Source organism: Grampus griseus (assembly GCF_964374135.1).
Source record: "Grampus griseus genome assembly, chromosome: 18".
In the NCBI taxonomy this organism is placed as follows: domain Eukaryota; kingdom Metazoa; phylum Chordata; class Mammalia; order Artiodactyla; family Delphinidae; genus Grampus; species Grampus griseus.
Genome location: NC_139012.1, coordinates 2,696,365 through 2,708,993, shown reverse-complemented (window position 1 = coordinate 2,708,993; position 12,629 = coordinate 2,696,365). Strand labels below are relative to the sequence as shown.

The window sequence follows — 12,629 nt, the reverse complement described above, 5'->3', positions numbered from 1 at the left end:
AGGGAGAAGGAGAGTCCCAGGGCCTGGCCGCCTCAGGCCCTTCCCGCTGCACAAAGGACCAGAAGATGAACTGGTTCCTGCAAGGTGTCTGACTCTCTCCTTCCCCTCACTTTTTGTTAATAAACAAACAGGCCTTAAATTACTCAAAGAGCGCTTTTGACTGCAGGGGAGAGAGCCCTTCTCAGAGGAAACCACTGCTCAAGATCGAGGCAGCTGCAGTGTCAGCTTCTCGACACACACTGAGAAACAGTGGACACACATGTGTCTGGGAAGATGCGGTCACACCAACAGTCGGGGGTGGGAGCGCTCATTCATTCCCTTCTAATTGTCGATAATAAGATGATAATAATAATTGATCATGTTTCTACAAAGCACAGTTCCCTGGTGTCATGACAGTCATTTTTCCAAGCAGCGCTGTGGCTGTGAGAGATCTGGCCGAAGGGGATGAGATGAGGCTTATGTGACAAGATGCTCTTTGCTCTCCGGCACGCCCAGCTGTCGGCTTACAGCACATGTGCCACAGGGTTTGGGGGTGTCGTGCTTTACGCACACAGTTCAGGGAAGTGTGAAACAGCAGATTGTACCCACTGGGTCCCTAGCCGAGGTGACAGCCTCAGGGTCTTTGTATGAACCATTAAAATCTCCCACAGCCCCTGCCCTGTCCACTTATTTGTACTTCAACACAAATTGCTCTTCTAAAGCATTTTTAAAACTTGTATCCTAAGTGTGGTATTGACGCTGAATGCTTTGCAGAAAGACATGGTGATGTTGGCAGGCGGATTCTCAACCCTGCGGAGTGACCTGGATGTCAATTAATTCTGTCTGTGCACATTTGCTGGCCCATCAGCCGAAAGTGCAGGATGGTGCCCTGTGGGGGACCGCAGAGGAAGCCGGGAGAAGCCGTCTCTGGAGTGACAGGGCCTGAGACCTTGCAAAGGGATCAGAGCAAACATGAGTACGACAGGGGTCACGTCAAAAGCCTGAACTCAGAAAAGCAAACCAGAAACAGCTGCGTGTGGACAGCCAGCAAATCCTGAGAACTGGGCCTGACCCCCGCCCTCTCCCCTCCAGCCCTGCCTCCCTGCCGAGACAAATGTGTTAGAAACCTCTCTATATACTACCCGGTGTTCTAAACATACAGAGAGTGGCTTTCCCAGAGCTTTCCAGCAGATGTTATCTGGGTCCTGGAATAAAGAAAACAGTTTCCAAATTTCTTTGTATTTGTGCAGGGACCCCCTGGACCCCCTGGACCAAAAGGACAGCCAGTAAGTTGGTGGGGGGCGGGATGGTGAGGGAAAGGGGAGGGGGGCCTCGCGTGTTTGTGTATGTCCTTCTTGACCACGGAACTACTTGGTTGAGAGCTGTACTGTTTATCTCATGATGCGGACCGTTTTGTAGGGTTTTAAGACAATGTTATAAACTCCAGGGTTAAATCCCATGATGCATCTGGATGGTCACATGAAGTCATTAAGTGGATGTATTGAATGGCTTGTTGCTTGCAACTCACATAGCATTCCCGGGGGTACATGAAAGTCTAACTGGTGGTGAATGTTTGATTAGAAACGTAGACTAGAACCAATTAGGGACAGCTCGTGCTTATCCGTGTGTGTTCATTTACAAGAAGGGACGAGATGCCACCAAAGTTGTGTAGGGAGCTGATGGCGCTCTTCTTACCTGGATACAGGTAGGTTGTACCACAGTGTGATGTCCGCTTCTAGGGTTGTGTTTGGTGAGTTTCAAGCCAGGCTCAGGCCCAACGCTATCCTGTTTTCATCAGAGAAAGATGAGTCAGCTGGCTGGAGCACAGCAAAGTAGGTGGCTTGTTGGAACCTGGTGACAGAATTAGGGTTTAGCGTGACCTGGGAAAGGTAGATAAATGCCCAAGACAAACGGTAGGAGGTTGGCGAGGGGAGTATTTGGTCTAAGCTCGACGTGAGTCAGAAATACTGGGCTACCGTTACGAACTTTTCAGAACCATTCTGTGGCCTGCATGTGGCCAAGGACATCTCCCAGCCTGCCCATTCCCAGGCCTGCCCCATGGAAACCCCATCTCTGTGACTGCCTGGGGACCTTGGCTGTCCCCACCTCACCCCCAGCTCCCATCACCTCTGACACAGCTTCCAGCTGCGGCTGGAGCTCATTAGGGCTGCTGTCCCCACCACCGGGCTCCCCACTGTCCGGCAGCCTGGAGCAGGCTGGGAACGGCCCAGCGCCAAGAGAAGCGGATGTAGGACGCAGCGGCTGAGCCCCAAGGTCGCCTCAGATCCCCACTTGGCTGCAGCACAAACAGCCCTCACCCTCCGCCCGGTCACTTCCTGGTGACTTGGACTCCGGCTCGTGAGGCAGGGGGACCTCGGGGTCCCGAGCAAATCGTGTTCTCATCTAGCCTGGCTGCGTTTCTGTGCTTTGATTTCAGCTCCCAGCCAGGTGGGAAAGAAGCAAAGGAAAAGCAAAGATTAATTAAAGGCTTTGTTTTTATTTGCAGAAACTCTCTGGGCATCGGAGGTGGGTGGACAGTGTGGTGCAGAGACAGATCAGATAGCCCCCCCCCGCCACAGGATCCTCTGTCTCAGTGGGTAGGGGCCCTGAGAAGGAAGCAGAGCTGCTGGGAATCAGAGAACAGAGGACTGACTTACGGCATCGTGTCCGGTCAGCCCTCCCACGCACGGCAGCTCCATGAATCTGTCAGATACTTACTAGGTCGCCAGCCTAGCTTTGCTTCTTAAGCAAAAAGGAAGATGAAAAGTTTGGCTAAACCCCAAGAACACCATCCCCTAAGATCAGTAAAAGGGTAGGAAATCTTTCCGTGAAATTAGGATTATTTAACCAAAGTGAGAAAGTCTGAGGCAGATGAGAGTATGAATCATCATCTTCAAATGTGGGATCCAAGGCAGGAAATGGCTGCTCTCTGAGTCCAGAGGGGCCAGAACCCAAGGAAACGCTCTGTGACCCTAACCTGTAGAGTCGGTATACGCGGGATTAAGAGTCGGGAGGACCTGGGGTCAGACCTGAGCTCTACCATTTGTTCGCTGTGAGGCTTTGGTCCAAGGGTATGACACCTTCCCCATCTGTGATGCCCCAGCTCATCGTGTGGTGCAGAGGATTAAAGGAGAGAGAAGCAGTTAGCAGGGGCCCTGGACTGTCAAAGCCCAGGACCACAAGTAGGGAATCAATAATAGGCAACTTCCGGGTCTGCAGGATTTGAACAATAAAATATATTTCAAAAAGCAAATGGCAAAGTGTTCCCAAGGGTGACAGAATAACTGTTCTACTCCACTATTTTTTGGGTTTTGCTTAAAGTACAAAATACAAATTTCTTAAAAGCACGGCTGTATTAAAACACTGTCATTTTTATGAACCGCGGAGTTTTTGTCACTTAAGTTTAATCTTAGTGAATGCTCAGAAGCCACTGTCTGTAACTGATGCCACTTTCTGTAGCTGCTACAGCATCCCGATTTGCTCCTGTTCACTTTATGTGATATCTGGAATGGACTCAAATGTTTATTACGCAGTTTATATGTGGAAATAGCAAAAGAAAAGACGTTACTTCTCCTTTTGTATCAATTAGTTCCTGGGAGCTGAAGCCAGACTGTTACGCAAGGATAGTTATCCAGTAATGTTGCAGATACATAGATAATAGGTTTCTTTTTCTAAAAAAAAAAGTAATTTTATTTCACCGTGATTATTGACTTTAAACTTACAGAATCCATTTATCTTTCAGGGCAACAGAGGACTTGGTTTTTACGGAGAAAAAGGAGAAAAGGTAAAGGAAACGTAATAGATTGAATTAGGAAGTATTGACAGATCATTTTAATGTCTTCGTTTTATGCTGTTATCTTGAGGTGCTCTGCAAACAGACCGTTTGCAAAGGAAACAATCACTGTAAAGTGTCAGGTTACGAAACAGGCGCCAGTGGTGGTTATGGATCAGTAAGACTGTGGAAGCCCCGGACCTCTGACGCACACGTAACTTCAGCCGTCTTCAGCAGCTAGAAAGTAAAGGCATTTCCCTGTGGTGTCCTCTGACAAGGGGCATCCAGAGGAGATTAAGGAAGACAGCAGCAGACAACGTGGGGCCAGCTCAGGCTGGGGGCGTGGCCGGCTCCATGACCAGGGGGCGTGGCCAGCTCAGGGACCAGGGAGCGTGGCCGGCTCGGGCTGGGCTCAAAGGCAGGAAAGAGGCCACGTGGACTCTTGCAGTTCCCCACGGTGCCAAGGTTCAAAGGCGTCGTGGCCTTTGAGAGGAGCCCCTGAGATCAAGTGTGTGAGAAGCTCAGATGGGTACCCACAGCCACAAGCAAAGCCTCGCAGAACGCAACCCACTGCATTCACTGCAGAACCTGAGTGCCCACCGCCAAGCGGATTTGTTCCCTTGGCCTCGTTTTTCACTCATTTTCACTTTGCTTCCCATTTTGCTTTTTGACTGAACAGCAGACTCAGTGCAGTCCCGTACTGCTCAGGTGTGACAAGGAAAGACTTTCTTCTTTGTGTGAATTCCATAGGAAAAAATCACAAGAGAAAAACATTGGAAGATCCAAATTCATAAAAATTGAAACTCTTGTATGATGGAATATAAGAAAATAGTAAGATAACGAAGACAGAAGAAAAGTCTGGGAAGAAATCATCGGGTGGAAAGGAGAATAGTCACATTAGATAGAATGAGAATGAAGTTAATGTCTATAATCCACAAATAATAAAATACTAATAATAACATCAAGGCCCCCATAGGTAAAGGGGAGATGAACAGTGTTAGGTATTTTTTAGCTGTAATATTAGCAGACATTCAGAATATACTGTGAAGGGCCACTTTCTGCAGCCAATAGCATCATCTCAGTTTGCTCCTGTTCACGTTATGTGGTATCTAAGCTCAAATCTGTATTATATAGTTTATATGTGAAAATAGCAAAAGAAAAGGCAGTAACTTCCTTTTTGTGTTAATTCCTGGAGGTGAAATCAGCATACTACACAAGGATAGTGGTCCAGTAACGTTACAGATCGAAGGTTTCACCACCTGTGCATCCCATACAAAAGCGTTTCTTGATAATGATAAAAAAGCTAGTTAAAGCAGTCCTGAGATATTATGTTTATTAAAGATGCTGCTCTTTATTATATAAAAAACCCCTTAACTGGTGAAGTAGTGGTGAAACTGGACTGGTCTTTCATTTCTTAGGCATTTCTTATGTCTTGGTACCAATCTTAGAAAGCAGTAGCATAACACATAGCAAGAAACACCAAGATACTTAGCCTCCAGACCTAGTAATTTCCTTATACAGAAATTCATCGTAAGTAGATAATTCCACAGAAGCAAATGCAGCCCCAAGTTGTGACCAGCTTGTATGCATAAATTCTAAGTGATTCTTTTTTTTTCTTTTTTCGTTCGTTCTTTATTTTTTGGCTGCGTTGGGTCTTCGTTGCTGTGCACGGGCTTTCTCTAGTCTCAGCGAGCGGGGGCTACTCTTTGTTGCGGTGCGTGGGTTTCTCATTGCGGTGGCTTCTCTTGTTGCAGTGTACGGGCTCTAGGCATGCGGGCTTCAGTAGTTGTGGCTCGCAGGCTCTAGAGCGCAGGCTCAGTAGTTGTGGCGCACGGGCTTAGTTGCTCCGCGGCGTGTGGGATCTTCCCGGACCAGGGCTTGAACCCGTGTCCCCTGCATCGGCAGGTGGATTCTTAACCACTGCGCCACCAGGGAAGTCCCCTCTAAGTGATTCTTCATGCAAGTAGCAATCAAATAATTTTACCTTACAATGATTTTATTCTATATATGATTTTTATCTTATGATTATAACACTATAAAATTGGTGTACATGTGGTAAGTAATACGCAAAGATAAAAACAGCAGTTTGCGGTGGGATTGTGCTTTTATTCAACCTTGGTTGTGTCTTTTCAATGTAAAGACAGCTGCTTTGCTAAACCATTCACAGGGCGACATGGGACAGCAGGGACCCGGTGGGATTCCACCAGACAACAGTTACGTCGAGAGGCCCAAAAATGACGTGATCCTCCCAGAGCAGTATAAGGTAAAGGGACTTCAGCAAACTTGATGTATTTTCCCAGTTGAACGAAAAACAGGAGGAGAAAAAAAGGTAACTTTCTTTGCTCTTATTCAAACAGTCACGTTCAAAGTGGAAAAGCCCTCACTGCCAAATTGGCAAACTATGCATGAAAGCACTGATCACAGTCACACAAGTGTATCAGTGCATCACTGTAAATAATAAGGATGAATTTGAAACAACACGAGAATCCATTTAAAAATCTCAGGTCTGTCCTAAGTCTCTAGTATAGACATAGTTAGTGGTCGGAGCGCAACTCAATGCCAGGATATGGAGCGAGCTGAACAAATGTTGTATTCGGCAAAATAAAACCTACTTTTAGGTAGGTTTTGCCGACGTGGAGCATCACCGTGGGCTTTTTGGATCAAAGTCGGTTTTCTGACTCATAATTTCTGTTCATGTTTTGTTTGATTAAAAGCATACTCTTGGAGTCTAAATAAAAATCAACACCCTTCTCTACCACTCACTCACTCAGACAGACCACTTACCCTTCCTAAGCCTTCAGGTTCCCTTGTGCCTGGTAAAGACAGAAGCACTGACCTGGTAGAACACTGACCTCATAGGGCTGCAGAGCGGAGACCCGGGGGAGACGCACCATAACAGGTCACGGGAACCAAAGTGAAGATCCCAAATGTAGAACGTGATTCCTGTCCCTCAAGTATCTGTCAAGGTGGGGCGTGGGTGCTGAGTCACGGGTAGGAGAGTGCAGGCTGGACCCCGGCCATGGTTGAAATCAGTCTGGGCAGCTGCTGCTGTTATGAGCGACGTGACCGTTGACGAAAGTGGCCTGGAGGTGGCTGATGTGTGGCCAGACGGGGCGGTTAAGGACCAGTTGAGTTCAGAGCAGGATGTCCCTGGACAACCAGGCAGGAGGGGGGCCTCCACAGAGCCATCAGGGTGGATCCAGGAGGGACTTTGGCTCCTGGGGGTGACCTGACCATCAGCAAGGTAGAGCCTCTGTCCAGTTTCAGGACAGGAGCCCAGGATGGAGTGAGGCCAGAGCAGATTTGATCCATGCTGAGATGCTCAAGCGTCTGAATCAGATTTCCTTCATTTTCCACAGCCAAGAGGGGGTAGGTTCTGGGGCTGGGCCCAGCCAGCCTGCAGGGGGCAGTCTTGACCTGCAGGAATCCTGGGTACTGGCCTAGGACTGATGGGGGAAAGGACCCAACTGGTCACTACATTTCTTTCCCCATTTTAGGCTAAGAGAAATGGGAAAACTACATCACGTAAAGCTGACATTGCTTTCCAAAGCTTCTCTCGCTCAGGGTTTCAACACATTCCCAATGAGCCTTGTCGTCAGAGGACCCGCCTAATAATCTTTCACTCAAATGAATGTTATGATTAGGAGCTGTCCCCTGGGCGTGCACCCCCTGCCACTGAGGCCACTAAAGGCAAGTCATGGGCAGAAGAGAGACAGCCTTGCAGTCATACCAAAAATAACACACAATTTCATCTGTGTTGTGAAAATCCAGGAGAAATAGCACGTTTTTCCCCTTGAATGTTGAAAAGCTGCAAAAGTTAGGGGTCATTTGTTACAATTCATTTATATTCATTATTTACAGTTTTATAAAATACTTTTCACCTCATATCATAAATCCTGATCAATTTTAAATACTACTGTTCTCGAATTAATGAGCATTTCTTGTCTTTCATATTCGTCACAGGGTGAAAAAGGAAGTGAGGGGGAACCAGGAAGAAAAGTAAGTCAGGAATAAAGATGCTTCTTCTCACTGGTGGTTCCCAAATTCTCGGTGTTCCCATCATAATGATAGACTGTGTCTGGGTTGTAACAACCTGCAACTTCTGGTTTCCAATCCATTTGTCTACAGCAAGAAAGTATGATCATTTTTTATGCTGTTTTCCAGAAAACAGTTTCAGAATGTCTTCATTCCCCAGTCAACACCAGCTAATCAACACTTTAACCTTTAAATGAATCTAAACCCTTTAAAAGAAGAAGCCCCATGGAGGGGCTGGGTGGGTTTGGTGGTGGCTTCCCTGCTGGGGTCCAGCCGTGTCATCGCCCTGCCCTCCCTGATCTGGGTCATGCCTGCCCCGTATGCCCAGTCCTCCGGTTGTCACTTACTAGGTGACGATGACAGGTGACATCCTGGGTTGATGGCCATCCAGGCCGACTGCAGACATCCTAGGGCTCCACCGTGTGCGGAGCTGGAGTCGACACACAGGGGCAGGACGGCCAGTGTCGGGGCACTAAGAATGGACCCCTGAGCAGGCAGAGCGTGAAGTGTGGGCGCCCTCAGGTCTCTCTGTTCTCTCCTAGGGCATTTCCATGAAGGGAGAAGAAGGAATCATGGGCTTTTCAGGAGTGCGGGTAAACCATGCCTTCTACGCCAGCCGTTTGCTTTGTATTGTCTGGTTTTTTAAAAGACTTTCTTTTTCTTTAATTTTTTATTGAAGTGTAGTTGATGTACTGATACAATGTCATATGTTATAGATCTACAGTATAGTGATGCACAATTTTCAAAGGTTCCACTCCACTTCGAGTTATTATAAGATATTGGCTAGTTTCCCTGTGTTGTACAATGTATCCTTATAGCTTATTTTATACACAGTAGTTCCTACCTCTTAATCCCGTATGCTTAGGACCACAGCAAAGTTGACCCGAAAGTACAGAGACTTTCCATGCACATCCTTTTGCTCTCCGACACAAAGCTTCCCCTGCTGTCAGCGTCCTGCCCCTCCGTGATCTGTCGGCTACGATCATGAGTCCGCATTGACTGACACACCATCGTCACCCACTAACTGCGGTTTTTAATACTGTGCACCTCCGCCTGGGCCGGGGGCAGGAGCAGAACTCAAACACATTTCTTCTCGTATTAGGCTGAATTGCTCAGTGGTAACAAAAATGTCGGCTGGTTCCAACAAAGAAGTTGACTTCTTGTGGCCCTAAGAGTCCAACAGAAATGTCCCTGGTGGGGTGGAAGGGGTGGGAGTGGGGTGTCTTCTCCCGAGGAAGCTCGGCCACCTGTCGCTCCTGGGCCCGCGAGCAGACGTCCCTCCATCGGCCAGAGCTCAGTCAGCTGGCCACACCCAGCCCCAGGTGAGCTGGAAACGTGGCAGAGCCAGGAAGAGAGAAAGTGGCCTTGTGGTGACCACTTGGGGGCCACAGCTACTCAGAGGACATGTGTTACAATCTCCAAAAGTAAGAACAAAGGCTCCTGAGAGCAGTGGAGCGCAGGCCTCTTTCCGGCTTTACTGTTTTTACTGTACCGTTGATGGATTTCTCCAAATTTCTTTAAGTGGTGGACAGGATGCGTTCCATGAAAGTGTCCCTAAAATGACCCGTCTCCTCTAGGAAAGAAAAGGAGGCTTCAGATGGTTTTGATACTGGCTTAGCAAAGTATTTTACTTTAGTCCACGGCGGGCGCCATAACTGTGCCCTCCGGGAAATGTCACTGCATATTCTGAGCTGTTACCACTTCTGTTTTCTGTTCAACCCAGGGTGCCCCTGGCTTCGATGGTGAGAAAGGTTCACCGGGACAGAAGGTAAGTTTGAGACATGAAATGCAATCTGCTCCAGGCCTGAAGCACCTCGCAAAGGTCACATACAAAGACTGGGGCATCCCAGAAGAAAATGTCCCCAGAGAAAACATTTAAAACTTGCCCACGTTTACAGTAGCAGAAATAATGCTTCCTCCCAGATCATTCTCAAAGCGTAAGTGAGCTCATTTACGTTTTCTCTCGTTTGGCAAAAGCCAGCCCTGGGGTCCTCTCCCTCCGAGCCTCCCGTCGCCCGGCCCGCACCGGCCACGGCTCCCGTGGTTTCCAGCCTGCCCCCTCCTCGGTGTCACCACCAGTGTGTCCTGTAGGAAGGTTGCCAACACGGCGGCCACAGGTCCGCCCACATTTTTTATGTATTGATCTCTCACATTTTGGCCCTTCGCTTACCTTCCGTGGTGACCCAAGTTGTTTTTATCCTGTGTTCTATGGACAGATTTTTGGCCATTTTTGTAGGAAGAAAATGGTAGCTGAGCAATGTCTTATAAATTTGCATCAGGCTTAGAAATTGTCTGAATGCTCAGATGTGCGGGAAAACATAGGAATCGAGTTTTTTTAAGTAATGATTTCTTTATTGTCACAATTTGCTGTCTTCACTAACTCAGGCAGAGAGTGCGCGGGCCAGCCCTGCCCACCGCAGACCCCCAGCACGCTCCCCAGAGGCGACCCCCGTGCACGTGGGGTGGGTGTTCAGATCAGGGCTCGCACAGGCGGGGCGTGTATTTTTACATGCATGTAACTTAACCAGGAAAAATGAACATTTCATCCCGTTCCGCTGTCCTCCGTTCATGTTTTTCACCCAACGCTTCTCGGGGGCTGTCCCACGTCAGCACAGGTAGCGTTGTTTGAACGGGGCGGTTATGTCGCACTGGACACGGCTCAGTCGGGATGCCTGCTCACCGACTCTGCATTCACTCCAAGCTCCGTCAGGGCTCCCAGACTGTCTCGTGGGATGGCCTCTAAGCAGGAGGTCACTTTTACTATCAGAGAAATTTGCCTTCACTTTCGAATCTTCAGCTCCACCTAGGATGAAAGGAAGTCCATCTAAACCAGAGGCCCAACGCGAAAGCACCAAATTAATCTTAGTTCATTCTAAATAATGTAACTTTCAGCATACGTGCTCCTGGATTTCAAACTATGCAGTAAAATAATCAGATGACGTACATACTTTATCCCATTGGCATTCCGAATTTGGTGGGGGGGGGGGCTTACTGTATATATTCTTTAGCAAGAGGGAATAAATTTCTAGATTTTTTAAAAGCTTTTCATATCTATCCAGATAACGATGTGGCTCATAAGGGTAAACTTTGTCTCTCAATCCATATTCAAGAGAATTAGAATGCGGTCATTATTAGCATTAGATATTTTTTTTAAGTGAAGAGCAAAAACTTCTAAATGAAAAGGTTTAAGGATTCCAGTTGGTGTTAACTAAAATTGTTCAAAACCCGTCTTGGGAGAAGGTTTTAATAGATGGATCAGGTGGCCAACGCCCGACCCCACTGGTCAATCGTGAAATCACAACAGTGGGGGCAGTTGGCACGTGTGACTCAGTGGGAAGGACTCGGGACCCGCCAGGAATAAATCTTGTTCAAAAAAGATGAACCTGAGACTAAGGAGGCCCAAGATCTAACAACTAGTTTAGAGAAAATCTGGGGGATAAAGGAGCACGTTGCACAACTCCACAAGGATGGAGTGGACCAAATCGACCACGTGGCGTTCACAGTACAAATGACCCAGTTTCCTCAACAGCAGCGACAAAAGGTTCCAAAGTAGAAAGGAAGAGAAAACCGTTATGAATTACAGGCACATTAAGAGACATATCAACCAAATGTCAGATTTTGCCTTTTTTGGAATCCTGATTGAGACAAAGCAACTTTAAAAAGACATGTTTGAGGTTAAAATCGGGGGGAATTGAACACAACGTGGGTAGTAGGTGATCTTAACAGACTATTGTTGATTTTATTAGACACAATGGATTGTGGTTACACCTTTAAATTCTATTATTATATAATTATTGTATTAATTAAAGTATTGATTAAAGTATTAATTTAATATATTTAAATTATTAATTTAATTATGTAATTAAATTAAATGATTATAGAGCACTAAACATCTTTCCTGCAGGGAAGCAGAGGACCGGATGGTTACCAAGGCCCTGATGGATACCCAGGACCCAAGGTGGGCTCAGTTTTCATTTGAATTGGGATGACTTCCCCTTATTTCCCTTGGGTGGTGCTCTGATCACCTCCTAAACACCCTGTTGGAGAAGGAGGCCTCCTCCGTCCCGTATCATGTAACTGATCACACGACGCCTGGCACTGAGAGAGGAGGTGGACGTTCACCTATGAGTCACCTGTGTCTCGGCCTCAGGATGCTGCGTGCCACATGGGGCCACGTGGAGGTGGCAGTGGGGACCTGCACCCGGAGCAGAGTGAACCAGGGGGCTGAGAGACGCAGGCACCGTAGTAACAACTGGTTCCCGCGGGGGACACGACTGACTTGTTTGAATAATCCCATGGGCGGGCAGGGAGGTTGAGGACCGGGGGGTGCAGCTGCTCCAGCTGGTGGGGGAACTAGCTGGGTTGGGGGGCATCTACCACCAGGTGGGCCAAAGCTGGTGAGGATGGAGGGGACTCACAGTCAGGCCTTCCGGGCCCCATGAGGCTCACGGACGTCAAGGCAGCTCATGGAATTTTAGGTCTCACCGTCCAGACGGTATTGGATCAGGTGCCGTCACACCACCCCAGCTCAGCCCCATGGGCAGCTCAGGTGCAGTCATCAACACAGAGGAGTCTGCCCTGAGGAAGGCAGTCACCTGGCCACTTCCAGAGTTTGACAAGGGTCTCAGAGTGAGGTGGGCACCGGCCCACCTGTTCTCTCCTGGTGTGTCCAGCTGGTGGCTGGGATGCCCGGACTTATCAGCGCAGCATCGTGGACGTGGAGCCCGGACACCGTCCATGGTTCTGTGACTCAGAACAGCCTCCGCTGGGCTCATGGTTGCTTTCAGTTCTGTTCTTTGGAAACAGGTATAGTGTCCAAAACTCCAAAAGGCCAGCCTCAACG

At 48.0% G+C, this 12,629-nt stretch overlaps 1 protein-coding gene across 4 annotated transcripts in view; it reads left to right on the top strand.

Moving 5' to 3' along the window:
* Positions 1-12,629, top strand: part of COL4A2 (collagen type IV alpha 2 chain) — a 177,084-nt gene that overhangs the window by 121,347 nt on the left and 43,108 nt on the right. For all 4 annotated transcript variants that reach the window (XM_082675330.1, XM_082675327.1, XM_082675328.1 and 1 more), the window contains 7 exons: positions 1,230-1,265; positions 3,722-3,763; positions 5,919-6,014; positions 7,715-7,750; positions 8,329-8,379; positions 9,510-9,554; positions 11,691-11,744. In XM_082675330.1, coding sequence (XP_082531456.1) covers positions 1,230-1,265; positions 3,722-3,763; positions 5,919-6,014; positions 7,715-7,750; positions 8,329-8,379; positions 9,510-9,554; positions 11,691-11,744 — 360 coding nt within the window. The remainder of the gene's footprint in view (positions 1-1,229; positions 1,266-3,721; positions 3,764-5,918; positions 6,015-7,714; positions 7,751-8,328; positions 8,380-9,509; positions 9,555-11,690; positions 11,745-12,629) is intronic.